Raw genomic sequence first — 27,853 nt, forward strand, 5'->3', positions numbered from 1 at the left:
GGAGAACGCCTCCATTGACATGTCACGAGATGCCGTCTTCCACTTTGGACAGCTCCCACAAACGGACAATCCGGACAGTTTGCCTTCATCGTTCAGCCAGCCAGTCGGGAAATGATTCCAATTAAAATGCCAGCGATTGGAATGCTCATTTCGGGTTTTGGGTTGGACTTCTAATTCAAAATGTGGAGTTAGGTCATACTATTTCTTTGTTGCAATTGACATTTTCTTTGAAAAGACTCATCAGGGAGACTTAAAAAGACTCTTATCAGCCTTAAAAGTGACCCGCAACAAAAGTGACACTAAAAATGACAGTTTTGGAACTGGGTCATAATGAAAAACCTGTCGATATTTTGTGGGATTAAGAGACAAAACCCAAACCAAAAGAACTTGTCCCATCTTGGTGCAGTCAGGTCTATTCTGGTCCTGAACTGTGCAGCTTTGCCCAGTCAGCTGGTTGCTACTTTTCCATCCGTGTTATAGAACAAATTAGCAAAGTCGGACAGGCGCGCTCGGCTGCACTAAGAAATGAATAACACGTTTGAAATATGGGCAAATTTAATCTGTCAAATGACGAGGAAGAGCGCTTGTAAATCCTCAGATTGAGGTCACAGCTTCTGCTAAAGAAGCTTAGTTACATTTTAGTATTTTCACAAACTTGTCTTTCCTTATTGGAGAGATTTTGAAAATGTTTGCTTGATGCTTCGGATGCTGAGGAACCCAGAAGAAGTCACGTGATATTCTTTCAAATCATGACATTTTAGTCATAATATATTACAATATGACAAAAGTTTTGGCCATAAAGTGCTATACCCATCATTAAACCATACACTTTACAGTCCAATGTTATTTCTGTATGAATTTTTACAAGCAAAGATTCACAAATTTGGACACTTGACAGTTCAGTGCACATAAATAAACTTTATTTGTAGTAAGAAAACAGTAACTTTTTCCAAATATAATTCTGCATTGTAGTCAGCTATATTTCTTGTGTATATTTTAAGTGGTAGTTTTGTTGAAAAGACTTTTCTCAGCTATCCATTCATCTTATTTCAAGACAGTTGTATTTCGCCATCTTGTGTTCTAGTTTGGTAAACGGCCGAAATCTCGGATCCAGACGGAAAAATATGCGAGTCACTTTACTGTACTTTACTGTAGTACTGTGTATTACCACTTGATGACAGTGCAAGTTAAATGGAAAAAAAATGACTGTAAATAATGGCAAGCTTTGTATTTATGACCGTACAAGTAGAATGAAGCAAGAAAAACAACAAAATTCAATTATAGCATCAGAATTCAACCTGTATATGCACACCCAATGTTTTTACAGCTTCTGTTTTGTCTGCCAGGTCAACAAATCCTATCACTAATATTTCCTGTAAACAAAGAATCACATAAGCTTTCACCCATATTTTCTCCATTGTAAAGAAATTGAGAATGTTGCCATATTTTCTACTGGATGCATTTTTTGCCCTTTTGTGGTTTGACACATGAGGAAGAAGGGGTCATCTGAGCGTGAACTCTGAGGTCAGTCATCCTTCTTTCATTCCTTATTTTGAAATCCCAGCGCGTCTCACTCCAAGTCAAAAGTGGTCTCCGAGGCCGCTGCAAATCCGTCTCAGTGCATCCATGTGTTCCATTTTTATTAGCACGTCTGCAAAAAAATTGCCCACGGTCACGTCGTTGTACCTCGTGTTTAAATCGGGGCTGTCCAAATTCATGCCCGCAGGCCCTCCATAAAAATATCATTGAATATGGCCCACATAAAACTCTCAAGTCCAGTCTACATTCTGTACTGATTAAAAAAAATACAGATTTAAAGACCACCAACCCATTTTCTCTTTGTTCTGAACAATTTGTTTCAGTTAGGTAATGTAAATGAATACATTACTCGAATATAGGCAAAAGTCAACTGTCCATACATCCATTTTTTACATGTTTTAAATGCAAAAAAACCCATTTCCAATATTCTATACCTGAATAATTTTGTTGTTTGTAGCCAAAAAATAAAAAATCCCTCTTCTTTTTAACCCCTGTCAGGATTATTAGTCTGACATTATTCTATATTTGCTAGCAATGAAGAATATGCTTTTGCTAAATGAAAAGCTTGCACTTATGCCTATGTTTAGGGCAAATGTACTTTTTCTTCCTGTCATCCCCGGTTATAATTTTTGTGTGTCATTCAGTAGGGACACCGGCAAGTCTTACAAGGTGTGTCAGGGAGATAGATCCGGGCGAGTCAAAAGCCCTGGGCGCCGCGTGTATTAAGGTTAATTTGAACTGATTAGATGAAACAGGGGAAGGGGAGGGGGGGTTCGTGTTGCTGTGAGGAGTTTAGCTTGCCTCAGTTCTATTTTTTAAGTGTCTGCTGAAGAATAACGCGTCCAATCAGATCACATGTCTCCCATTGAAGCGCTCCTAAAAAAAGAACTTGACTCACTTCCAAAAACATTCAACGTCTGATGCTGTCAATGGCAACCAAAGATGATCGGTTACTCCGAATTCTGTTTCTCGCCAAGCTAGCAACTGTTAACGGCGCTTTTCGAGAGTCTGCCAAATATAAAAAAAGAGTGACAGATAATTTATGCAAATCCCTCTAGCAGTTGTCAAGACATTTCACAAAAGACTAAAATGTCTGCTTAGGGTGGAAGGTGAATTTATTCTTCTTGGAAGAAAAACACCACCAAGACCATTTAGTTATTCTTATACAAATTCCATATATACTTTGAAAGGTTGGTTTTTAATATACTGCTCCGATAATGATGCTCTATTGAATCCGATAGTGTTGTTGTTTTGCTGTTTGTTTTGTCAATGGCGTCGTGATTACAAATGGGGGAGAAAAAGGAGGCAGGCAAAGTCAATAAAGAGGCGCTTTTGCCAAAATGAAGCCGAGAATGGAACCATTAGCGCCTTGGATAAGCTGACAGATTCTAGAATGGGTTTATGTTGCTCACTGTAGGCTGGAATTTTGCTCAATGTCGCTCAACTGAAAGAATAGTTAGCAGATGATGCTAAATGACCTGGAAAAAATCAATTGTTGAATTAAAAAGAGAGAATAGCATTCCTTTGACTTAAATATAGCACATTTTTGTGTATTTCTAGTTCTTGTCATGTTTTAGGAGTTGGAGAATATTTACATTTGTTGTTTGTGTTGGAATAAGATTGCAACTCTTATAGATTTTATTCCTAACTGGATTATTCTTTAAGTCTTGTTTGTTTCCATTGATTACTGGGAATTGATTATGAGGGGCTTGCCTTTAAAATCAATAAGAGGGGGGAGGAAGTGTCATGATCAATGTGTTTGTTTTTGCATGTTTGTCTTTCAAATACAGATTCCAAAAACAAATGAAAAGTAGATATTTTGTGAGAGCATGTTTGCTTCTTGGGTAGAATGCCGTAGTAGTTGATGTAGTTTGTGGAAAAGGATGTATTGCGCTCCCCAGCGCCACGCGCGCGCCCTTGAATAATCTAAGAATAGTGTGATTTTCAAAGCAGATATGCAGCCTGCCTCTCCCGGGAATGAATGCAAATGTTTGGGATAAATTCCTTTGTTTCTTTGAGAGTGCCTGCGCCGCCTATTTTATGAGCTTTGCGCTCCTTGCATCTCTGTTTTTTTTTTTTGACACCAAAAGCAAAAGCGCACAAGCCTCACAAGCATCTTCTGGGGCTTTTATTTTTCCACATTCTTTTGCATCAAATGGCAAAGAAAACTTGGTTGAATACATCATAATTTACCCCCCGTGCCCAAAAAAACATTCCTCCTCGTTTGTGTTTGTCCAAAAAAAACAATTTATATGAAAAAAATCTGAACCGCTAGGGTTGCAGGGGGTGCTGGAGCATATCCCAGCCGTGAAACAACCATTCACGTTCACACTCATAGCTAATGGCAATTTATCATCCAGTTAGCCTAGGTAATTTTGGATGAAACCCACAGAAAACCCACCCAAGCCTATGGGGAACATGCAAGGGCAACCTGGGATCGAACCCACGACCGCAAAACCTTGACCCCAGAAGAGAAGCCACTCTTATCCTCGTGTAAATCAAATCACATCACTCAAAAGACGTACACTTTTTTGTTTCTTCCTTTCTTTCTTTTTTTTACCTGATGTCGGAAATGAAATGCCGTCATGCGTTGATAATTCCAACATGGATTTTTCATCTCAAGTCATACATTTTAATGCTCGACTAAACTTTATGAGGGGGCTTTTTTTCCGGGTGTAACCTGCTTGTTTTCAGGAGATCGCAAGGGAGGGAAGGATGTGCGTGCCCCATATTGCACTCACTCAAGCGGGTTTCATTCATTGGCTGCCATAGACGCTGATAGACATCCAATACATTTTTTATAGTATTCAGTGTATGTGATCGGATATATTTGATTTGTCTAGTAGAGAACATGCCACTCAGTTTCCAGTTTGACATCTTGAAGGCTGCTTCTATTTGACGGAAAAGCATTTGAGTGCAAAGAGCCGTCTCCTTCACAATCAAAATGGAAAATATAGTTGAACAATCATCTTTTGATGGCAGCAATTTAAAAAGAAAAAGAAAAAAATGGCTTCTCTTTTTTGTGCTCACCCACACGCCGACTCAATTTAGCCATTGTCTGTAATTATTATTCGATCCACTCACTGGCAGAAATGTGTTAATTTCAGTTTTCGGATCAATAAGAGCTGCGGTTTGAAGCCGAAGCGGCCTTTACGCCGCCATTTTTGACGGGCGCTATTGAGCCGTATCGACGACGAGTGCAAAACTGTCTTAATGGCGTTTTTGGGGGGGAGAATGTATTAAACGCTTGGTGCGTGAAGCTAGATTTATTCGCTCTTTCTTATTTTGCTTTCGCAACTGTGTGATTTGATGATCTGTTCAAAATGAGTGACAAGGAGCCCAGAAAATGCCACATTTAATAGATGAATAAATAGACTGGAAGCGTTTGTCGTTTTGAATGTATCTAAGATTTTAGTATGGAAAAATTTGAGCCATTTGATAAGATATTATGTACACATTCAACACTTTATGGCCAGAGGTATTGTGATATATTATTTTACTCTTCTAAGTATGATATAGACTAGTATGTTTGACTCTAGAAATGATGACATGGATTTATGTTCTGTGTTTTTTGTTTGAATTGTTGCTTAACTTCAATTCGTATGCTTAAATTAAAGGCATGCAAAGTAAATGAGTGATTTGAAGATGACACAATAGTGATTGTTTGGACTGAGTGACCCAGAGGTCAACAAACAATTCTGGGTTTTCCTTGCAACCTCTAATGACGACACCTTTGCACCAAGCTGCTCTCTTCCTAGTGCAATCAGTGGATTACAGTTTCCTACTTCCTGTTTTGACACAATCACCGTTGGTCAAACGTGTTTCAGAGTTTTTATTATTAAAAAAACATCGGATTGCATTGCAACAAAATGCATTTGACGCTCCTGCAGCACATGGTAAGCAGCCAAAAAGGATTATAAACGCCGATCACCGTCGATGTTAGCCAAAGTTGCACTTTCCAAAAGACGCCAAAGAAGAGACCTCGAGGGGAGAGAAAGGGACATTTGCAAACGTGCAAAAAAAAGGACGTTAGGAAGAGCGATTCATTGGATGTGGTCTATACATCGAGTTGGGTCCGGTCCGATCTCGTCGCCCACCCCTCCCAGTGAGCGTGAAAGAGAGGAGGGGCTTGACTGTACGCCTTTTTTTTTCTTCTTCTCCATCCCTCTCACTCTCATCTTGTGACGAGAGCCGCTGAAAAGTAGGGCTGCTGGAGAAGAATGATGTGTTGGGAAGCGGTTGGAGCCAAGTGGACCACCAGCAGCAGCACCACCGCTGAGGGGGGCGTCGCTCCCACTCGTTGACCGCCTGCAGCGTCCCTTTTCCCGGCGAGGATGAACGTGCGCCGCCGCGGTGCTCAACTTCCAGGCGTAAACGTTTCAAAGTGACTCAGGTGAAGAAGATTCATGGATGAATGGATCGCCCTTTTTTGCCGCTTGAGGAGAAGGAATTGACGCGCCGCTGCTAAGTGAACGGCTCACTATGCCACAATGGCTCCGATCCACTATTTGTTTCTCTGTGGACTTCTGCACGCCAAAATGAGCGATGGTAAGACACCAATGATCATTATTATGTTTCGCATTAATGGATTTTGCTGCAGAGAATTCTCTCTCTTATCACACGCTGCTGGTTGCCTGCTATTGTTGCATGTGAAATTCCTGAATATTCATAGCACGTTTTGCGCAAACTTGAAGGATGGCGTGACGAAACAACTGCAAAAGTGTTACAAAGCGTGTCACGTTAGAAAAAGGGAGAGAAAGGTGCATGTTTTGCCAATATTACCCGAGATTTGGTCAATATTTCATTTGCCAAGTCGTGATATTTGACGTCCTGCGGTCATCACGACTAATGTGGGATGTAGTGAGTGCTCACTTTGAGATTTGACGTCTGCAGGATAGTCATAAAGATTCAAATTGTTTTGCAGAGGGGCTTTTACACTGCTCTTAACGTTGCCCACCCTCGACAGCGAGCGATAGGCGTTCCTCCCAGTCCCAATGGACGCCTATTGACGTCGATGGCACTGTCGTTCGCTCCCAATTCGCCCAGTATAACAACAAACTGGACGTCTACAGTTGTCAATGGCAGCCCATGAGTTAAACGCCAGGATTGTCCTAAACCAAGTGTATTGTTCATTGTTTTGAAGAAACAAAAGCATATTTCAGCACATTCAGCACCATGGATAGCTCCTGCCTCACAGCATAAGAAAGTTCATTAGAAGCACCTTATTGGCTTTTAAAAGATATTCTTGGTCAAATGTGGTAATGAATGTGTTATATTTTGATCTATTTGACCCTTTTTTTGGTTCACATGCATAGGTTAAATGCCTTTTTGACAGTTTTGCATAGGAAAGCCAGCTATAAATGCATCAGAGGCAGTCAATGTAAAAAAAGCCTAATAGTTTTGAACTAATACGGCAGCGAGGAACATCAAATCATATGTCCGAGACGCACGTTCATCTCCTAAAAGGAATTCTATCGCATTACCCAGCCTGCGATGAATGAGCGAGAGATGACGCCGCTTTTCTAATGTCATGGCTAAATGATGTCACGTCCCCACTAAAGCGCAATTAAGCCACTTTTCGAGAAAGCGTCAAGGTCGACCGTGTTCTGTTCACTTTGCAAAACATTCTTTCACCATTCAGCTGGTGAGCGGCACAGTTGAAGATTGCTCACTTCAAATTCCAACAGTGCCATAAAAACCATGTTGAGAATATGCGTTTTAAATAAAGTTGTCACAGGTTAAAGGTTAAACAGATGATACCTGGCCACAAATTGCATTTGTGTGTAAAAGTGTTTATAGGAGAGAAATTGCACTTTATTGATGGCGCATATCTCTTTTGATGTCATGTTTAAATGCTTGTCATAGCATACTTGATCACAAAATGCGATGTTCTTTTATCAGTTAGTCCTTTATCATCATATTTGGCATCTGAGAATGTGGAGAATGGTATGCATCTCTATTGTTAGTGTACAAAATGAAGCGTCTGATGTAGCATTAACAAGAACAACAGCTTTGATTATTTGATAAAATGGGATTTCTAAATGTGAAGGTGCTTTGGCTGAATGCACTCTTTTTTTGAAGGCTTACTACACAGTCACCTCTCGAGCCAGCTCTTGTTAATGTGTCAGAATTTTTTGAACAAAATCTTGCAGTGTACGAGGAGCAATTGTGAGGGAAGATTTTGTGAACTAAAGTGGCCTTTTTTTCCCCCTCCAGGTTCTCGTCTTCGTCAGGAAGACTCCCCTCCCCGCATCGTGGAGCACCCCTCCGACCTGATCGTGTCCAAGGGCGAACCGGCCACTCTCAACTGCAAGGCGGAGGGCCGGCCCGCCCCTACGGTGGAATGGTACAAGGACGGCGAGCGGGTGGAAACGGACCGCGAGAATCCCCGCTCGCACCGCATGCTGCTGCCCAGGGGCTCCCTCTTCTTCCTGCGCATCGTCCACGGGCGCCGGAGCAAACCGGACGACGGCAGCTACGTGTGCGTGGCCCGCAACTACCTGGGGGAGGCCGTGAGCCGCAACGCATCTCTGGAAGTGGCACGTGAGTTTTCCCGCTGGCGCGCGCCGCTCGCTTTTCGCCTAAAACGCCGGCTTTTCACGGCAAATTAACCGTAACATTTGGCGGCTTTGGGATCCCTACCGTTCATCTGTCATAATACGTGCCGCGTCGCCTACTCGCTGAACCTTCCGCTAAAGCGTGGGCGCCGGAATGTGCGGGGATTTGCTTTGGGCCCGTCAGCCAGACCTGTTTGGGTGACCTGTTTGAGTAATGTATGGGTAAAAGCTGAGAATGGCTGCGGGCCAGGGGGGGAGATGGAAAGGGGCCCGGGTTTTAACCCGGAAAACTCCTTTTTGCTATTTGTATTTGGAAAGAGGCATGGAGAGGAGCTGGGGGCTATTCGCTTTGCCATTATGTGCTAAACTGAGCTGATTTCTTGCCATGAAGAAGATGCGCTCACGCTCAGACGCGCACACACTATCAGCACAGATACTTGCTAGTACGCATCAGCACGCACACTTGTTTGCCACAATCGCGGTCGAGTGAAACCGTGCCAAATTGCGTCATTGCGACCGAAACGGGAATTTCTCCATACCGGCCAATGCTGTAGTTGCACTTGTAGGATGGCAGATTGGTGAGCCATAGCAAATATAATGGCTTCTTTTCATGTGACTTAGTCTCAGTCTGTGGACTATCTTTATGTGGCTCCAGTATTTTTACCTAGGTCTACAATGTCTTGTGTGTCTGTCTTCCCGAAAATAAAAAAAATACTTGTATTATGACTAGTTTTTGCGTGCCAGGGGAAGCCAAAGCTTCGAAAAAGCCCAATTCTGGACAAGACTTTAAAATGAAGCCTCGTCTTAATGATGCCCTGGGGTTGGTGATATATTTATTGACCTCTGCCCGTTTAGCGTCTTCTCCTGCTTTCCTGTCGTGGCCTTCTCTTCAGTGTTGAGCATTCCTTTGAGCCGTCCGACGCCGCGGTAAACAACATTAGCCTAATTGGCATCATTTGAGAACCCACGCTAAGGCTTTCCCCAGGCATGAAATGGTGTTCATTCCCACCCCCCCAAAACAAAGAAGGAAAAAAAGAAAACACCTCGCATGGATGCAATCGTTTAGTCCCACCTTGTCGCCGTACTTTGGATGCCGGATTTAAACGTTTTGTGAATTTGTTTAGCCTTTTTGGGGACAGCCGAAAATGCTGGTGGTTGATGCTTAAAGGTGTTAACCCTTTGTGGGCCAATCGACCAGGTTTTGGTCATTTGCTGTGTGAAAAGTCCAGGCGGAATTCCAGTGGGAACTGGGATGGTGGCGAAGCGCCCTTAATCAGGCAATACGCTCACGCCCGTCGGAATTATCCAGAGTGTGGTGGGTGCCAAGTCTGTGTGTTTCTAGGCAGATTGTCAATGTTTTCTGGGAGTTGTTGATGTTAGCCACATTGCGCCATCTGTTGCCAGTCAAGCTTGTGTACTTACAGTAGCCACTCTTTATTCTCCGTCTTCTGGACTCTTGAGGTAGAGAGCAGCTTGATTTCAAGTCTGATGCTCTTTCAAAATAGATGGTGAGAATACTTTGTGTTTTGACTGTCTTTTTCCACATTTTTTGTCTGTTATGAACTGACTGTGATCGATGACATGGCTTACAAAAGTCCAAAACTATTTATTTCACATACATTGACTTTATTTAAAGGTGTGGCCTTTTCCCACTCTTTATTTACTGCCGATAGTCCTCAGAATAGCGGAAATAGGCTTGTTTTTATGTGATGGGATGGTAATAGTCGTTTTGGCCTAATATGCTTGTGTCAAAGTATAATAGTATGACTTCATCTAGTACCTGAAGCTTTCATTTAAAGACTGTTATTCAAAAAATGTAAATATAACAAATTTCTCACTGAAAAGATGTAGTCTTTATCCATCCATGCGTTTTTTGTGGCTTCTCCGAGGTGGTGGGGTGGCCAAGAAAGAGTGCTATGTGACAAGGGGCCAGCATCTGGTGATAACTGGACCATACAAAGTCCTTGGAGGTCTACGCGTGATCAAGACGGCAAAGTTGGCTAAGGGCTAGCATCTGTTGTTCGCTGGACCGTGCAAACACCTTTAAGAGGCGAGGTGTACTTTCTTACACTTGGTTGGGGATGAAAGCATATGCCCGCACGTGAAAGAAAAAAAAGCATGCAAAATGTTTTCGCCACTCGTAGCCTGGTTCCGTGTGTGCTGGAAATTCATTATGCAACGCGACAGGCAACGATACGCATGTGTTGAGCTCACCTTTCTGTCGACGCAAATGGCTATTTTAGTCGGATTTGGAATCCCGAGGTTGGTAGGCAAATGGTTACACTGAACGTTTTAGCGTGAGGCCACCGTATTCTTTTTTGGAGGAGAAATTCAAATATTTCCATTATTTTTTGTCCAATAAACACTCCTTTTAGCCTATCAAATACTCTCCATAGCATCTGCTTTGGATTGAGATACTTTGCACGACAGATTGTCGGATTTAATTTTCGCGTGCGGCACACCCAACCTTGTCTAAATTCATTTTTTCCACTTTTTGTAACACTAATAGCTATAATACAGAGTGAAAGTGTAGTATTTTGAGTGCCAGTTGCCAAAGCAATGTCATTCTCAATTGTTTTATGTCAGAGGACAGTGTATTTTTATACATAGTGCATTGTGCGATATACTATATTGAGTGTGTCAATCATTTTGGGTTGCTCATTTGAAAAGTAGCCCGCCAGGCAAAATGGCGAGGGCACCTACGGTGTGGCACGTTAATGCTTGTAGACAGGATGGACTGGGAGGGGGGCGGATGAGCTCCAAATGGAAGAAAAGCCCCAATTTCAAAGCCATTTGCCTTATTTTGCATTGTGTACAATGGCGCAGATCTGTCAATACAAAGCACGGTTAGCCAATCGCCAGTAACTCGGTCAGATCAATAAGTAAGGCCGTCTAGACTAACTGCAAACTGGGGCAGTGTACCATTTTTTACAATTAAAATGTGTGTTTTTATCCCCCCATATTTAACAGATCAGCACGCCTTCTCATTTTTTTCCCTCTCTCATTCTATATAGCGTATGACGATGTCGTATATTTGATTTCGGCGGTTGTAATTAACCGACGTGACGTCTTAACATCTCATTTTGAAATATGACTACATAGCCCATTTTCGATGAGTTGGCACGGACTTGAAGTACTCCATTAAAACAAGTCAGCGAGCCCGCCGTAAATTTACGGCCGCTGTCGTCCCTGGAATGTCTCTGGCACGCCGTTGCCGGGGGGATTAAGACAGCTTTTATAGGGATAATATTGTTATTAAATAAAATATTAAGTTGGCCGATGCGGCGGGTGTTGGGAAAGATATGAAATGACTTTGGGTTTTGATCATCACCCGCCAATTGATGTGTATGTAAACCTAAAAATGGCTGTTTTGGGAACTAGAATAATCAACGGGTTGATCTCCAAGTAAGCAATCGGTAAGGGGGGCATCTCCAGCCAGTTGGAGGGTCTCCGTTGTTTATTATTCATGCGTCTTCTCCTCCGAGCTAGACAATCTAGGCCAAAGCAGCGTTAGAGACGCTAAGTGTCCCGTTGTTGACTTCCGATAGTCCATTCATTTTTTTTCTTCCCAAAATACCCAAAAAAAGGTCAACATTTCCCATCCATGCATCCTTTGATTCATAAAAAAAGTGGACAGTAGACTTAGCAACAAGCTTTTCTGTGAGTGGACGACTATCCTGAAGCTTTATTAATTCATAGAATTGGCTGAATGGCGAGTCTTTTTTCAGACGTTTTACATGAAAGCACCTGTTTTTTCATGTTTTTTTTACCTGGATGTTTCATAAAAACATGCTTTATTCAAGACCAGTGCGAGACTTTCCGATGTGTAGTTGAGTGGCACGCCTTTTCGAGGTTTTTGCGGATGTACTAGGCTTAATTTATTCGGGCCGTGGCCAACCACCCTGAGGTTGAAAACACTTTATAGAGTTGTCCGCAAATCCCGTGCCGTGTCATTCCACTTGTTACTGCCTTTTTTTCCCCCCCCTCGGAGGACACGTTGTTTTTATGGGCTATTTTCACATCGCGATTGCGCCTTTTACTGTCGTGCGCGGAAGGAAAACTCTTAGCGTTGAGAGCGTTTAACGTATTTGAGCAGTGGTGCACTCAAAGGAGGCGTTGTTGTGCGACGACTGAAAAGGGAATAAAAGAAGCCTGCTCAACAAACACACAAAGTGTAACAATGCAGCTTTAATGGCTTCCAATTTACTGAAAAGAATTCCAAGCAGATTCAAGGAATGCTTATTCGAAGGTAGCATTCATCTTTCCCTGATCTTTTAAGCCATATGTCTTCATCTTTTTTTTAAGGTTATCGATATCCGATCGATTTGGACAATTATTGGGGCCAATAGTCAAAAGTTGAAGATTTTTTTGCTTTTTAATAAACCAGGAGATGAATTTGGAAATGAGGGATTGGTCACATTGCTTCATTGGTCATCTGTAATTGCAGCTAGTGACCTTTTGGATGTCTGTTACTTACAATGGCTGACATAGACAAAACTTAGGATGTGTTGTTTTCATTTTGGAGCAACTCAGTTGGCTATGGTTAATTTTGAGACATGTATTGGAAACTATAGGCCAAAATTACTTATGTGATGAGTTGACTAGTTGTTTAGAGCAAAATTTAACCTGTTTTGCTGTTCTAGTGGCATCGAAAAGAATACTCAGACCATTCCGACTATGTATATGGATGTATTATAGCCAGTTTATTTTTCCCATAATTCCATTGTTTCCAATAACAACAGTGTATTGACTATTGTTGTCAACAATGTCTGCGAACGATAAAACAGCAGTGGAATGATCCGATAACCATTGAGTCGATAAATGGCAGCTACTTGACCGTGTTTTTTTCTCTCTTCATTTTATGGCGCGTGGGACGGCGCCCTCACGGTCTGTGGGTGAGCTTGGCGTCATGCTCGGCTGCTCGATGTGCCCGAGTGCGGATGTTTTCCGCATGGGGACGGAGGAGCGAGTGACCAACGCCGGAATGGAGCGTGCCTGTGAGAACAGATGTTTGCCGCCTCTGTGCGTTTGTCATTCAGGCTTTAATCTGGCCAGTCAAGGGCATAAAAGCCACCGACCGCGTGGGGCTATTTCATGCACCCGCTCCCCAGCTGTCTACCCACTTGAGAAAAAGTCCCAAATCTTCAAAAAGGGGACAAACACAGCCCAAGTCCAAGTCCAGTCAGCAGACAAAAGATGACTGGTCTCACTTTGTAATGGCCCGAGATTTAAGGCCGGTCAAACCTGTGGAGATTAGGCCCGGTGGTTAAATCTGTGCAGATTAGGCTTTCCACTTTCCCCGATTGCTCTCTTTACGTGATGAACACGCCACGGTTCCCACGTTGACTGGCCCTCTGTGGGCTTCCCTCTCAATTCCCATCTGTGGTCCCGGGTTCCCGAATTGGAAGGCTGTCCATGTTTCTTTCCAGCTCTTTCTCTCTTTCTTTCTTCTTCTTCTCCTCGGGGGCCTCTGTCTGTCTCCCCGCAAGTGATGTTCTCCCAGCCAGATGATGCGTGCGTATCTCTTGTGTCTTCTTGACGTTAACTCACGTCGACATTCGCACGGCATTGTGGGATTCTGCTCTCGGTCACATTTTGTGTAATGAGGAAAATGATGATGATGATGATGATGATGGCGACCAGGAACTTGGGGATGGAGAGCGCCAGACACTGCTGGTTATTATTATTTGATATTTTGCCCCAGTCTTGTCTTCAAATTTGGCCAGTGCATTCAGTGGAGATGGTTCAAATTGTAACTGGTCTTTTTTCCCTCTTTTTCATATTATCGTTCCTACTCTATAAAATTTTCATTCCTATTTAGCAGCTCCAAGCGGCGCTGCGGTGAATCCGTGATAGTCAAACCCGCAAAGTGGCAAGCTATTACCACACTATACATGTCCGGATTGTCAGAAAGCATCCCATGCAAAACAAAAAAAGCTAAACTTGTGCGCAAATAGCGCTTCCTTGCACCGCCTCCAGGTCTAGCCAGTTCAAAACGCCGTCACGTGACGGGGAATAAAAATGACTGTAAATAGATTGCATTCTCTTGTTAATGTGCACAGAAGGCTGCATTTTTTGCTCGTAAAAATAGAGTGAGAATAAACACATAGACGCGGGGGCTGGGATGATTTGACTAACGCTGCAGAGAGGGAGCATGAGCGGGGTTACCACTGCCTTTTTGCCCTCCAGCGCCGTCTCCCCCTCGTTCCTTCCTTCGTTCTTGTGTGTGTGTGTGTGTGTGTGCTTGCAGTTGGAACGCTGCTGGTAGTCTGCATAATTCAGCATCTCTATGTATGCAAAGCTGTGTCAGTGGATATGGCAGCCACGGAGAAAGTCTTTTTTTTCTTCTTTATGCCGCACCCTAATTAATCTGCCAGACCCGTTTCCAAGGAGGAAAAAAAAGCCGGATTTTCTCGACGGCTGACTTTCGTCGGAACGTCAACCCGAGTTCACGGCCCGCAGATTTCTGGAGACGGCCATGATGGATTTTGAGGGAAAGACCCTGGAAAAAGTCGGATTTGTGGACAACGTCCATTGGGATGGAGACTCTTTGGTGACCGACATTTGAAAGTGTTTATGGACGTCTGTCTTTTCTTTTGGCCCGGCTGCCAATGGCTCGTGTGGTGGGTTCCGCTCGTCTTGTGTCGCTTTCAGTCTAAGAGCCGGACTTGTTGAAAAGGAGTCTCTTGGGAGCGGCTAATAGAGGCCATTCGTAACCGTGCGGTCAAGTGCTGTCACCCTGGCCACTTATGAGGATTTCTTTTCTTGACACGGATTCTGCTTTATTGAGCTTTGACTCAACTTATTGCCTCATTTATGTTACTCTCAATATAGCTTCACATGCAAAATCGGAAGGAGAAACCTATAGGCTTGGCTCCAACTCGTACATTGTTGTTTTACAAATCTAATTTTGCTTAATAGGAATTCATTATAATCTGCTTTAAAAAAAGCTTTATCTTTCGGTTGATCCTTCTCCCGTTTTGTTACAGTAGAAATTATGATTGCAATGATAGAGGTTTCCAATTTAATAGCTGTGGCTTAATCTAGGTGAGTGCGTGGTGGCCATAGACTCCGCCCACTCCATTAAAATTCAATTCCTTTAAAGCTTAAGAGCTCTTTTTGCGTTGCGCCAGGCCCGCCAAGTGCCAAGTGGCTGAACGTTTGCAGCTTTGCTTACGGAAGACGACACCACAACAGCACATATTCACAGCCTGTAATTGAATTATTGTGACATGTGTTCCAAACACATATGCCCACTTAAGAGTGGGATTAAGTGGTAGCAAAGGCAAGTTGTGTTGCTAAAAAAAAAAAGTAAACTGGGAAGGGCTAGTTTGCGGCGTGCTGGCCTGAGATAACCGCCTCCCGTCATGAGTCAGCCGCAAAACGCCGTCAGTCGCACTCAATGATTTCCGACATCAAATGCGAATATTCTTCTTGTCTTCTTATGCCTATTTGACTGATTTATTCATGTTTGCATCAAGAATTTATTGCTTTTTTGATGACAAGATTAGATGACTTATTTAGGTACTCGGTGTGATACTCCCTTAAAAAGACAAAGTGTATTCTGGGCTGGATGGAGTCGGGGTTTACGTAAACCAACATATTTCTTTTCCATCTTTTCATGGTTTATTCCTTTTCTTAACATTGACATTTCCACTTGGTAACATGGTGTCTGTATACCATATATAAAAAAGTGAGCCTTTGAAACAGTAACCTCGACCATTTTTTAGATGTAGGTCATTGACATGATAACCTTTGGATGAAAAAGGAGCATTATAATGGCATATGTCCTGATTTGACCGGACAAACGTGACATTTTCAAACAGAAGTACTCTTACATCTTAAATTTGCCTTCTTAAAACCTGCAATTAGACTCACTGTAAGCCATTTTTGTAGCAGCCGACGCAACACGATGTCCGTTATTTGACGACAAACATTTGCATTGTGACTCATTAGCAGTGACGAGACAATGAGCGTCCGTCTTCATCAAAAACACAAAGTCCTTTGTCTCCTTTGTTAGTTCAACAAATCATTGATTGGAAGCGAGTGCTTACGCAGACACTGAAGTCAGCCTGAAGTATCACACCATCGGAATCCAACGTCAAGTCGGTCTTACCCATTTGCTGCCACTCAATTAATCCTAATGGCTTCTGAAACAAGGCCGCCAAAAACAAATATCCCATCCATAAAGTACCGTTGGCCATTCCATAGCACTCAAGGCCGCAAACGACTCCCTTGGGCCATCTCCGCTTCCGTATTAACATACTTGAGCGTCGAATGCTTTATCATATAACTTAACTTCTCCAATTTACAAACGTCAACGGCGCCGAATTGTGTCGGTCGGCCTTGTCGGAGTTTGTTTGTTTTGGTGGAAGGATGACGGCGTGCGTGCAGGTGGCATCTGGCGGCAGGTTCCTTATCACCTCCGAGCACACCCGCTTAACTCCGAGCCTGAGCCTGTCCTCTTCTTCATGTCTCCACATCAAAGTCACATCCCGCTTGGTTTGGCGCATGGCGCTCATCTCCCCCCATGCCTGCCTGCCTGCCTGCATGTGTTTGCAACCCTCCCCCTCTACCTCGTCCTCGTCCTCTACCTGTTCTGCTTTTCAATCAAAAGCTACTCCCCTAATACCTTGTTGGCCACGAAAAAGCGGCTATCATATCTTGGCTGGCGAAACCCTTCCTGCAGTTTGGACAATTGACTACAAGACTTCAATTTCAATTTCTTGGTTGCAGTAGCAACACAGACTCAAGACACAGAAGACATTGTAGACCTAGGTAAAAAAACTAGAGCCACACACAGCAAGAAATCCACAAGGTGGGGACCTGATATATACCTATAAATTGGACTAATGTCTCAAGATCTTTATCAAGTGTAGTGTGTAGTAGTAATTTTTGAGGTGATATGACCATTCATTTGCTTTCTAACTCTGGGACGTTTCTTTGGCCACGAAATAATGGTGTTCTCATTTTTAATTAACTGTGTGCTGAGATGGAACATCTCTGCATTTCTAATTAACAGTGTGCGCTTTAAGTACATTGGACAAGTAAAATGAAAAATTCTTCTTCTTTGTCTTCCTCTTTGAGTCATAATGCTGCATGGACTTCCAGGTTATCCTATCTCGACTACTTTTTCTTCTGGAGTTGATAAAAACTGTCAGTTTGAGATAAATCTATACTAGGCCTTGACATTAGTTGAGAAAGTTGAATTTGATTGATTCTTTTTATTATCCATACATGAAGTAGTACTTCAAAATGTGATGCATTGTGGTTGTAGCTTTGTGTGCAATTTGTTAATATTTCATCCTCCTTTTTAATGATCATGCGGATGGCATTTGAAGTGGACCTCACAGATGAATGAAGTGTTTTGATGGCAAAACCTAGATTGGCGTCATGTGGAGCGCTTTAAGGAGGCAAGCCGGCTAGACCTTCTGCGACCGCTCAATTCTCGGAAACTGGAGAGAAATACGTAGATAAAATTCTTTGGCTTGGATTCTAATGCTAATGTTCAACCACACGTGTTCAATCAATTCCTGAATACTTCTTTATCTGCATCTACTTTTGATGAAAATATTTCTAAATATGCTCTGTAAAATAGCAAATGTCCTTTTTTTAACCTTGTTTTCTATTATACTATTGTATGGTTTAAAGGAATTAGTGAACGTAAGGCAGGAGTCACGTGCATAAATGACAGAGCTTGTGGGACGTCCGTCTGTCGTCTGTCTGTCTGTCCGTCCTTGAGTCCCTCATTGGTGAAATTGACCCCCCCGACCACCCAAGCGAGCAACAACATTAATAACTCTAAGTGGATAATGCTCTAGCTGGAATTCCGATCAAGGTTTAATAAGAGCATGATTCAGTTGGCCGCCAGAGACCGGAGACACTCTCGCTCTACGTACGCCGTCGTGTGTGTGCACGTCCGCGCCTTTGTATGTTTGAGCGGCATTGCGGTTGAATCCAGACGACCTCTGCTGACATTTTGACTCCATTACCAAAGCCCACTGACAGCGTAATGCGCCCTCAATGGTATCGTCGGAAAACCAAGGTAGCCGCGGTCGTCTTTTCCAAACCACCACGACACCACTGGCGATTGGGTGGGTGCCAGCCGACCGCCATTCTGTCCTCACTCGTCCTCGCCCGTCAACACGTCGGCCTCCGCTTGACCGTGATTAATTGCGGATGGGTCACCAAAAGACAGCGCGCCGCACGTTGTGGCGGTAGCGTCTCCGGTGATGTATGAATCGGGCCGGCGGGGGTTAATTAGAGCATCCCGTGGAATGTACGCCACGGCCGGCGCTCTTAAAGGAAGCGACTAATGTCGGAGAATCACATTACCCATCGCATGTTGAACAGAAAACTAATAGCCAACGCCTCTTGAAGTGAAATTGGCGGCGGCGGCCGAGACGTGTGTTTTGCCGAGAGTGGGAATCATTTAGCATGCTATCTGCTCATTGCCATTAGCTCCAAAAGGGCGGAAGAGCCAACCTGACTCTGACATCTAATCCTCTTACTGGGAAGAGGACTAATGCGTGCAAAGTCCAAAGCGCATCCGACAAACAGATCCATTTTTTATGGGCCGCTTTCAAATGCAAAGGCGGCAGCGGCACGGACCAGCCTGCCTTTGTCTTTTCTTTTGCATTTCTTTGGAGGCCACCTTCCTCTTCTTCCTCTTCTTCTTCTTGCTCCTCCTCCTCCTCCTCTTCCTTCGCCAAAGCCGTCCTAACAGATGGCACCTCTCGAACGGAGCGCCGACACCAGATGTGCGGTTTCAGCGTCAACTCCGAGACCAGCTGGGCCGAGTGTGCCAGTGGTTCTTTTAATGAAAATGGCTTCACTGTCAATGCAAGCGTGTGTGCGTTGGTGTGTGTGTGTTGTGGTACTGTGTGTGTGTGTACTTTCTAATGGTTCAGTAGCATGTGACAGTTGTGCAAGTCTCTGTGGGTGGAGGTTTGGATCCTCAGCCAACTCAGCCGTGCGCTTGTCAACAAGCAAAGCACCGAGCCTGAAAGCGTCCGACTCGGATGGAGAGTAAACTCCGTCTCCACACGGCATCCCCCATCCTCTTCATACTAGATTCATACTTTCAACATAGTATTTAGCCAGAATAGACCACCGGATCTCACACTTTAAAGTCTAAATGTGTCTGCAAAGATAATATGGATAAAATATGGTATGAGGACTTTAACTGTTCAAGGTAGATTTCATTTTAGCTTTTTTTTTTATTAATAGAATATTTGGAATGTGATTGCCAGATCCTTGAGAAGCAAGATTATCCGGCCGATAGCATCTGACTAATAAAGTTGCCACTACACGCGGCGCTCTGTAATTTGCGTCTTTGCTCTGAAACAATTCATTATTACCCGTCATTCTGCGGATCAATTAAATGATAAGGAAGCAAACATCACCCTGTTTTTTCTACGCTATTATTCCAAAAAAAGTTGTTCAAAAAAAAATCCTAATTAGAAAAAAAATGTGGAATCTTGCTTTGGAAAGAAAAAAAAATGGCCTCATTGATAGCCAGCCCAATTATCTCAGTTGATGGAGATGTGGCTTAATTTCCCAGCTAGAAGATTAAAAAAAAGTGCACGTTTAATTCCCAAATAGCTGACGAGGTACTTCCTCTTGCTCTTATAAAGGTTCTGAAAGAAATGTCCTGCTCTTCATCTTTTGAAAGCTGCCGAACGCTGAAAGCGTCGGAATGACATGTTGTCAAGCGTTTACAGATTTAAGGTCGAATTCCAGTCAACGATAACGTCTCAGCGTTATTAGTGGCGACAGACCAACGTTTTCAGAACATCTCTAATCATAGTTTGCAAATCTTTTATTGGCAGGATACACTGATGGCCATAGTAAGTGAACTCAAATTTATATTGACAGTTTTTCCAAGAGTTGGTCATCTCAAAAGACACCTATAGCTTTTTGACACCCCAATCTTTTACTTTAAAGTCTGTCAATCATGATAATTGCAATCTAAGATACATATATTTTTTGATCAGGCAGGATTTGCTGGAAAAAAAACAGATAGGATTTGATAAATGGTAATTGTATGCTATAGAATAATTAGTAAAAACAAATGCTGCTATTGACATGTCCACTCTTATATCGTCCCAGTATAAATAGAGGAGAAACTGCGGTGTGGTTGGCATCTGTCGCTCATCCGTAGTACGTCTTCTAGGACGCGTTACCTTTCCCTTTGTAGGAACGTGACACAGATGTTGTCTGCTTTCTTCCGCCCGTTTGTCGGTGGGTCGGTCCTCAGAGCATGGGCTTTGGCGTGCGGCGTTGCATGCAGATCAGACGGCCAGATTGGCGGCGGTGTCACCACGCGCAGTCAATTTTGACAGTGATTCCGAGGGTTATTACACGGCCCGACGAGGACTCCCCGCGCGCACGCCTTACACGCATAACTTATGCCACGTTAGGCAAAACTCATATTGACAAGATGGGGAAGCGCAGACGAGTGATTTGATTTGGAGGGAATGATTGGGAAATCAACTAGTGTTGTGCGGGACAACACATTAGTCACGTTTTTGGGAGGAACATTTTATTAAATTACAAACATATTTTAAAATAACAATAGTAAAATGGTGGCTTTTCATGTAACTATAACTTTAAAAAACAATAACTAATATACACCAACACTAAATACTCAAAAGTCAAAATAACATAATGGGTCAACATAATGTTTTCCCATTCCAAACATGTATCAGTTGGTTTAAGGGAAAAGAGGCAAATCATGTATTGGTTTATGATGTGGGATAGTGGGCATGGGTAGAGTCTGCTTGCCTTGAGCCCACTTGGCAGCCTGGTGGCACTTCTGGCTCATCTGTCCCCGAGCCAGCACCAGTGCATCACAGATCTGCAGCCGGATTACAGAACTACACACCAACAGCTGGCTTCAGATTAGCCACGTCACTATTTACACTTATTTGGTCCTCTTGCGTACCACTTTTGGTCCAAAAAAATGAATCGCTGGCTATATTGAGTTACCATTTTATGAACCCTGCCAGTCTTAGTCCTTTTTTTCCCTCCCCCTTAGTCCTTTTTTCCCTCTCTTCTCAAAACCGTCTGTCTAAATTGGAAAGTGACGGGCGAGTGTTTGCGCTGTCTCATCAACCCGTCCGTGATGGTTGCTCTAAGAAAGGTTGAACATATTTTTTTTTTATAGCTGCTGTCAACGCAAACATTGGCTCTTCCTGCTGTAGGCGCTTTATGAAATGGAGGACTTTGAATGACATGCTGGGGAGAAGGTCAAACAAAGGCGGATGTTTTTTTTATCAGCTTTTCTGTTGTTGTGTGGTGTGATCACACATTTGAGTTGGAACGTCATTTTAGCAGCTCATTGGCGCATTGGGATTAATGGGAAATTAGAATTAAGAAACAGCCAGTGAGACTCTGGAATGGGATTTTTGCTTGTTTTGGATTGTTGCTATGGTAACATGTAGTCGTCATCCTCTGAAAATTCAATAAAGACTCGTCAAATGGCAAGCTGTACGCACAAGGACATCATGAAACTAGTTATGATCTTTCAAAGTTTCACTTTAATGAAGCATTTCTTGTTCATTTTGTAGCCATGGCGATGACTGCAGATTCCATGAATTGGCTTTGCAAAGACAAGACTTCCTCCTGCGATAAAAGAGCTCAATTGGTATCTCTGACTCATTCCCCGGCTCTCGGAAATATCATCTCCTTCGTTTTATCAACTATTTGCTCTCTTTATATGTATGGATAGTGGCAAATATACGCTTGATATTCTCATACATTTCAAGTAGTGGGACATGATGCTATTATTGCCTACCATTGATGGTGATGTGGTCCAAAAATGGAGATCCAAGATGGAGGCAACGTACGAGTGCTGTGGCTCTTAGATAGATGTCCAATCTGTTTGGACTGGGAGGGCTCCGGTGAATATGTTACATGCAAAAGCGTGACCTTTGAATAATGGGGTGCAGACAGGCGCGTTAGCCCATTTACATGGCCGAGTCCAAGGGAGCGGCGCAATGTGCCCTCTTGAAAAAATACACGGAGACAGGATTCATTAATTATAGATGTGAAAATGTGCTTTGAGGGAACCATGTTACTGTAACCGGAGGGAGGGAGGGAGGGAGGGAGGAGGGAGGAGGAGGGGAGTCGGCCAGCCAAGCTTGGTCCTATAGCGTCCACAAGTTCCATTTTCATGACATGACGGGAGAATGCAAGTTAATTAAACATGACAATGGCGCAGCGTTTATCGTTAACCCTTTGTGCATATTCACGTGCAAAGGCCAAAGAATGCATATGAGATGTGTCGGGCTCTTGCCCAAAGTGGAAATCCATATTCAGATGCCCAACTTGTGAGTCAAATGAATATTTTGGACTCGACGTGGCAGGAAATTCCAAAGAACACAACACATTCCTTTTCCGATTTTCCATTGCTTCCATTACAACTCGGCATACTTGCCTATAATAATACTTTACAGAGAGATGAAATGGCTTTCAAGTGTGGAAGAAAAAAGTCCCGCCCATCTTTTCCCAACATTGATGTTGATACTAATTGGATTTGACACTAATGAGCCCAAAAAGCAAAGTGAAGCAGTGCTAGGTTCGTTTCCCGTCCGTCTTTCTTACAAATTTGGCAACGGCTTATCCACCACGCTATCGTCACCTCCTGCTTTTAGGTTGCTAGGTTACAAAATAGAATAGTAAACATCACGATCTGAAGCAAATAGTATTCATTTTTTAAACATATTCCTTCTCACAGTGCATTCGATTTATCTGGAGTGCCATTTTGTACGTGTACGCATAATAAGTGTCGTAAGACGACCCCAGATTTGACCGTCCCGGGCTCGTGTAACCCACTGTTGTCGAACGTAGAATTATATTGGATTAGGTGATGTACATCTGCTGGATTTGTTGCCTGTGGGGACGTTGCGTAAACGCTTCTCATCTCCCCGCCACATCACGGTCCTGACTGATTGCTGATGACTTTTTGAGGGCACGGGCCTGTTAAGGGCTTCTTGATATATTCAAACAAAAAAACGGCAAAACAAATCTACATCCATCTCCCTTTTTTTGTCACGGTTTCTGTTTTTTTTTTTTAGGGGCGGTCATCAGCAAAGTTTGTCATAAGAACGCCAGGCAGCTTTTTTTATTGTTGTTGTTGTCGTAGTGGTGGTTTGTTTTGTTGTGTGTGTGTGTGTTTTCCGCTTGTGACAGATATGGGACATGCTTGACTGCTGTTGAGAAAGTGACACACCCCTACAGGCCATCGTGTTAAAAAAGAAATCTTCAGCAAACTTCAGCCACCATTCAACGTACTGCTGTCATATGAAATATGTCCAGCGCTCGTAAATCCCTTTGTGAGGCCGGATTGTCACAATGGCTGACCTCAGTCCATTTGCTTTACCAAAAAAAAAAACTATAAAAAAAACATGTAATTGCCATGTTTTCAGGCTGCATTTTAATTCTTACCTCACATTATTCCCCCCAAAAAAACTAAAATGCAGCCATCTGTTATACACGCCGACTCACAAGGTGTCTTCATCTTTTCTCTCTCTGCGCTCATACATTATTCTGTTTCTTTCCGCCTTTTGCTAGCTTGCATCGCCACAGAATTCCTAAACCGGACCGCTCGCCTTCCCGCCTACCTTTCACGCACACGTCGAATCATGAATTAATTGGCTGGTACATCTCTTAGCCATCTGTTTTTTTTTTCTCGTTGCACATTTGACGCTGAGAATTGTCTGCCTTATCCCCTTGTTATTGGTAAACATGGTAATGTGAAAAATAATGAAGGGCATGAATGATTTGGTCGCCTGTGAGCACATTTGGTGGCTGAGAGAGTAACAAATGGCAGGAAAAAACAAATGCTGCTGTTTACTGACGCACTCTCGTCCATTTCAACGGACACAAAAACAAAGCAAGGGCAATCGGAGCACTTCTAGCTAGAAATAGAGGAATATTTCGCTCTCCTTCCATGTAGAATAGAACAACTCTCGACGCCATATCAACCACTGATGGTTTTACATGGAAAGCCACTCAGCATCTGTCTTTTCTTCTAGATGTAAAATGTTCGATATCACCGGCCGTCGATACGTACCAGCTAGCTAATGGACTCGCTGTCTGGGTAGAGCGGCAAAGACGACTTACTGTATATGATTCGTTTTGGAAGAACGGGAAGAGCAACGTGATGTCATTGCAATTGAACAATACAACCTAAAGGAAATGGTGTCCGCCTTTGAGTCGATGCTGGAATTTGTCTGTTGTTGCTTGACACTGACGCTTCCGACACAATTGAATAAACAAAAGAGGCGTACGAGTGAAGCTGCCAAATGGCTCTCTTGAATAATTGACCGTTAGACAATCAGACAACAATAAGCGTGGGCTCCCCGCAGTAGGAAATTACCAGTCGAGACATCAGCGCTTCCTCGAGTGGGACTCAATAGACTGGAACGCAACCCCCCACCTCACGGCTGCTGGTTTGTACACATGGCCAGCACCTCATTAACTTCCCCCTTTCTCTCATTTTTACACCTCACATGTAGCCCAACATGTTTTTATAGCTCTTATATCTTTAGGAAGAGAAAAAATGACTCGATAAATGCAATACAATTATTTTAAATGCTATTTTATGTTGGATGTGACTTTCTGAATTGAACATTAGGACCAGGATTTGAAGAAAAGACACAATGTTCCTTGACAAAATGTGATTTTTGTAAGACTAGGAGACTGGCAAGCGTCGTCACGGCGATGACGACGACGCCCACTTTTTAATTTGCCATAGCTGATGAGCAAGAAATTGGCCAGTCACTTCTCGTCTATTCAAACGCGAAATGTGATGTACATCATCCATCAATTTCTCCACCACGCCACCGTTGCAAAGTGGAGGCAATCTGTCCAAAATGGTCAAAAAAAATCTAAGAAGACCTGCCTTTTCTCTTGCAATTTTATTGGTCCTACTTGAAATAGATTTCCACTTTTAAGCAGAAAGGTTTTTGCTACATTCTCTTGGACAGATTTCCCAAATGATGGCATCATTTAGACGTGCTATCATTTCCACACTCGATGAAAAAAGCTATTCAGGACACATTTCCTCCTGGAAAGCAAAAGTGTCTATTTTTAATAACCATTTCAAGGACGTCTGTTGCCACTTGACAAAATAACTTAGCAAATTCTATTGGGGAGAAGAGCTTTGACACATTTCAAGTGCTAAATGAGCAACCAAATGCAAGAGAATAACTGTTAAAGTTGACAATTCTTTAAGAATGCATTTCTTTGAGTCCACTAAATAAAATGCGCTGTTTGTAGAAGAGAGGAAAATGATCCTAAATAGAATTCTGCTGAACTGAATATGTCACCACTCGGAAAAAAACAACCACTTTTTAAAAAAATGTCCCTGTTGAAATTAATCAGGTGTTTGTATTTTGAGTAGCGACTCCATTTTCATGTCTTTGCTGTGAAAATGCTCATTTTTCCTAGTTTGTGCACGGGGGTGCTATTTATCTATGCTAGGACGCTTGGTCGTAAGGCTGTCCAAGTGTGGTGTTTGAATTATTAATGGTGTATTTTCCTCTTGGTACTGTGGGCTCCCAGCGGCTTTGCTCTTTTTACATTGTTCTGGCACTTTCCGTATCTCTTCCTTACACGTTGTAGTGCCAATCCTACTAAGCTATGCACCTCCTGTGCCTAAACTTACATTTACAACCCACCAGCACCCCCGGGTTGGGATTTTTCTTCTCTTTCTTGATCAAGTATTATTAAATTCACACCCTCTTCTCATGAACTTATTGGGTGTCATGAATTTTCCCATTTCCACCGCCATTACATGATATGTAACGGCTTCTATTTGACATTTATACAAAGGACACGTTCATATCACATTTTGGTTTAAAGGGTCAAATAAGGGTCTTACTGTTGTTGATACAATTTCACAATTATTTTCCCCCTTTTGGGGATATTTAAGTTGAAATGTTTCCCTCCAGAGCAGGAGATAATCCACCAGCCACTCACAGACTGGCGGTTGGCCTAAAGCGGCATATTATTAACGGCGCACGTAGCTTCACCTATCAGTTAATGAGTCTTAATCTGCTCTTTTGCACGGCAGTGTTGCGAGACGACTTCCGACAAAACCCGCAGGACGCGGTGGTGGCCGTGGGAGAGACGGCCACCTTGGAGTGTCAGCCCCCGCGAGGACATCCCGAGCCCACCACCTCTTGGAGAAAAGACAAGGCTCGGCTGGATCTCAAAGACGAAAGGATTTCGGTGAGTTGCTCGCTTGCCTCAGTTCGTTTTTTAAATGTATTTTTTAAATTTCTGTTCTTTTCAGGTTCGTGGTGGAAAACTGACCATCTCCAACACGCAAAAAAGCGACATTGGGATTTATGTGTGTGTCGCTGCTAACATGGTTGGGGAGAGAGAAAGTGAAAAGGCTCAACTCTCTGTCTTTGGTAAGAACTCTGACATCATTTCTTACAAAAAAGCAACAATGTACGACTTTGGTATTGACGTGAAGGCTAAATCCTCCATCTTTGGTCAAAATTCTGCCATAATTTGTTACAAAAAGCAACAACGTACATACGATTTTGGTATCAACGTTCAGTTTCTGGCATTTCAATGTAACTTTTCCTTTTTTGTGCACTCTTTCCCACATCCAGAGAGACCGGTGTTTGTGCAACGGCCCGTGAACCAGGTGGTTTTAGTGGACGAGAGCGTGGAATTCCGCTGTCAGGTCCAAGGCGACCCGCCTCCCACGTTGCGCTGGAGAAAGGAAGATGCCGATATCCCCCGTGGCAGGTGCGAAAAGTGTGCCAATGTATGTGTTGTGTGCAAAAAAGTGCAGCAATGTGTGTGTTGCGTGCGTTAATGAAGGTTGCGCTGTACGTTATTGCTGTGAAAGTGATGACGTGGGGCTGCTGGAGCGAAGCTAATGAGTCCCTCAAGAAGCAAAGAAGCAATTTGACGGGTTACTTGTGGACTTTCATCAGTGTGGCAGAAATCATTTATTAGCCAGCCAGAATCTCATTATTGGCTGCCGCTAGCAGAACAAAGCAACTCCCTCCTTTTGCTCCTTTTTGAACGCTCGCAACGTTGCCTCTTCTTTTTTTTTTATGTTACACGCAAGGCTCGTTTTTGCTCCAGCCGCCGCGCCGCGCCTTATGTTATAGGAGCCTCATTTGTTGTTTAATATCAAGTCATTCCATACACGGCCCTACTAGGAATAGCCAGCGCCTATATAAAGTAAACCGTGTCCCGCTCGTAAAGCCACTTTAATGCTTCAAGTTTTCAAGAGTTGAAGCCGTCGTTAAATGTTTCCATCAAAGTGGCCACTTAGGAATGAATGTCGTATATTTTAATCGCAAAGTTTTGCCAGTTTATACCGGCAGAGTGACAGCTTTGGTGTAATATTCAAAGTATGGCAGATTTGTATGGAAAAACCAAAGATAGCCAATAGGAGAGCAACTCTATCATTCTAATTTGAATATTCAATGCAGAAAGTGTGATAGGTTGTAATGTTTAATATCCAAAATAAGCAAAGTGTTCTTCATTGCAAGCGCATAGATAATATTGATAACTCCAACATTCCTAATAAGCAAAGCGTTCACCGAATGCCCCCCACAAAAAGACTCCAAACAAATGCTCCAAAAGTGGCATTCCATCCCATGTGGAAGTTCCAAGTGGCACATTTTGAGAGAACTCTAGCACCTTGGAGAGCGCTCCTGCCCTTGTAACATGCGTGCCCTTTGTTTCCCAGAAACATGGCCTACTATTTCCCCTCCATC

The 27,853-nt window shown here is 43.1% G+C and overlaps 1 protein-coding gene across 4 annotated transcripts in view; it reads left to right on the forward strand.

Moving 5' to 3' along the window:
- The first annotated feature begins 5,325 nt into the window (after positions 1 to 5,325).
- LOC144212267 (roundabout homolog 2-like) overlaps positions 5,326 to 27,853 on the forward strand; it is a 40,076-nt gene continuing 17,548 nt past the window's right edge. For 3 of the 4 annotated variants that reach the window (XM_077739991.1, XM_077739993.1, XM_077739992.1), the window contains exons 1-5: positions 5,327 to 6,087; positions 7,756 to 8,082; positions 26,179 to 26,336; positions 26,401 to 26,521; positions 26,729 to 26,867. In XM_077739991.1, coding sequence (XP_077596117.1) covers positions 6,030 to 6,087; positions 7,756 to 8,082; positions 26,179 to 26,336; positions 26,401 to 26,521; positions 26,729 to 26,867 — 803 coding nt within the window. In that variant the 5' untranslated portion in view covers positions 5,327 to 6,029. Of the gene's footprint in view, positions 6,088 to 7,755; positions 8,083 to 26,178; positions 26,337 to 26,400; positions 26,522 to 26,728; positions 26,868 to 27,853 lie in introns of all 4 variants that reach the window. The other variant, XM_077739990.1, reaches the window with a different exon arrangement.

Source organism: Stigmatopora nigra, chromosome 19, assembly GCF_051989575.1.
Source record: "Stigmatopora nigra isolate UIUO_SnigA chromosome 19, RoL_Snig_1.1, whole genome shotgun sequence".
NCBI lineage: Eukaryota > Metazoa > Chordata > Actinopteri > Syngnathiformes > Syngnathidae > Stigmatopora > Stigmatopora nigra.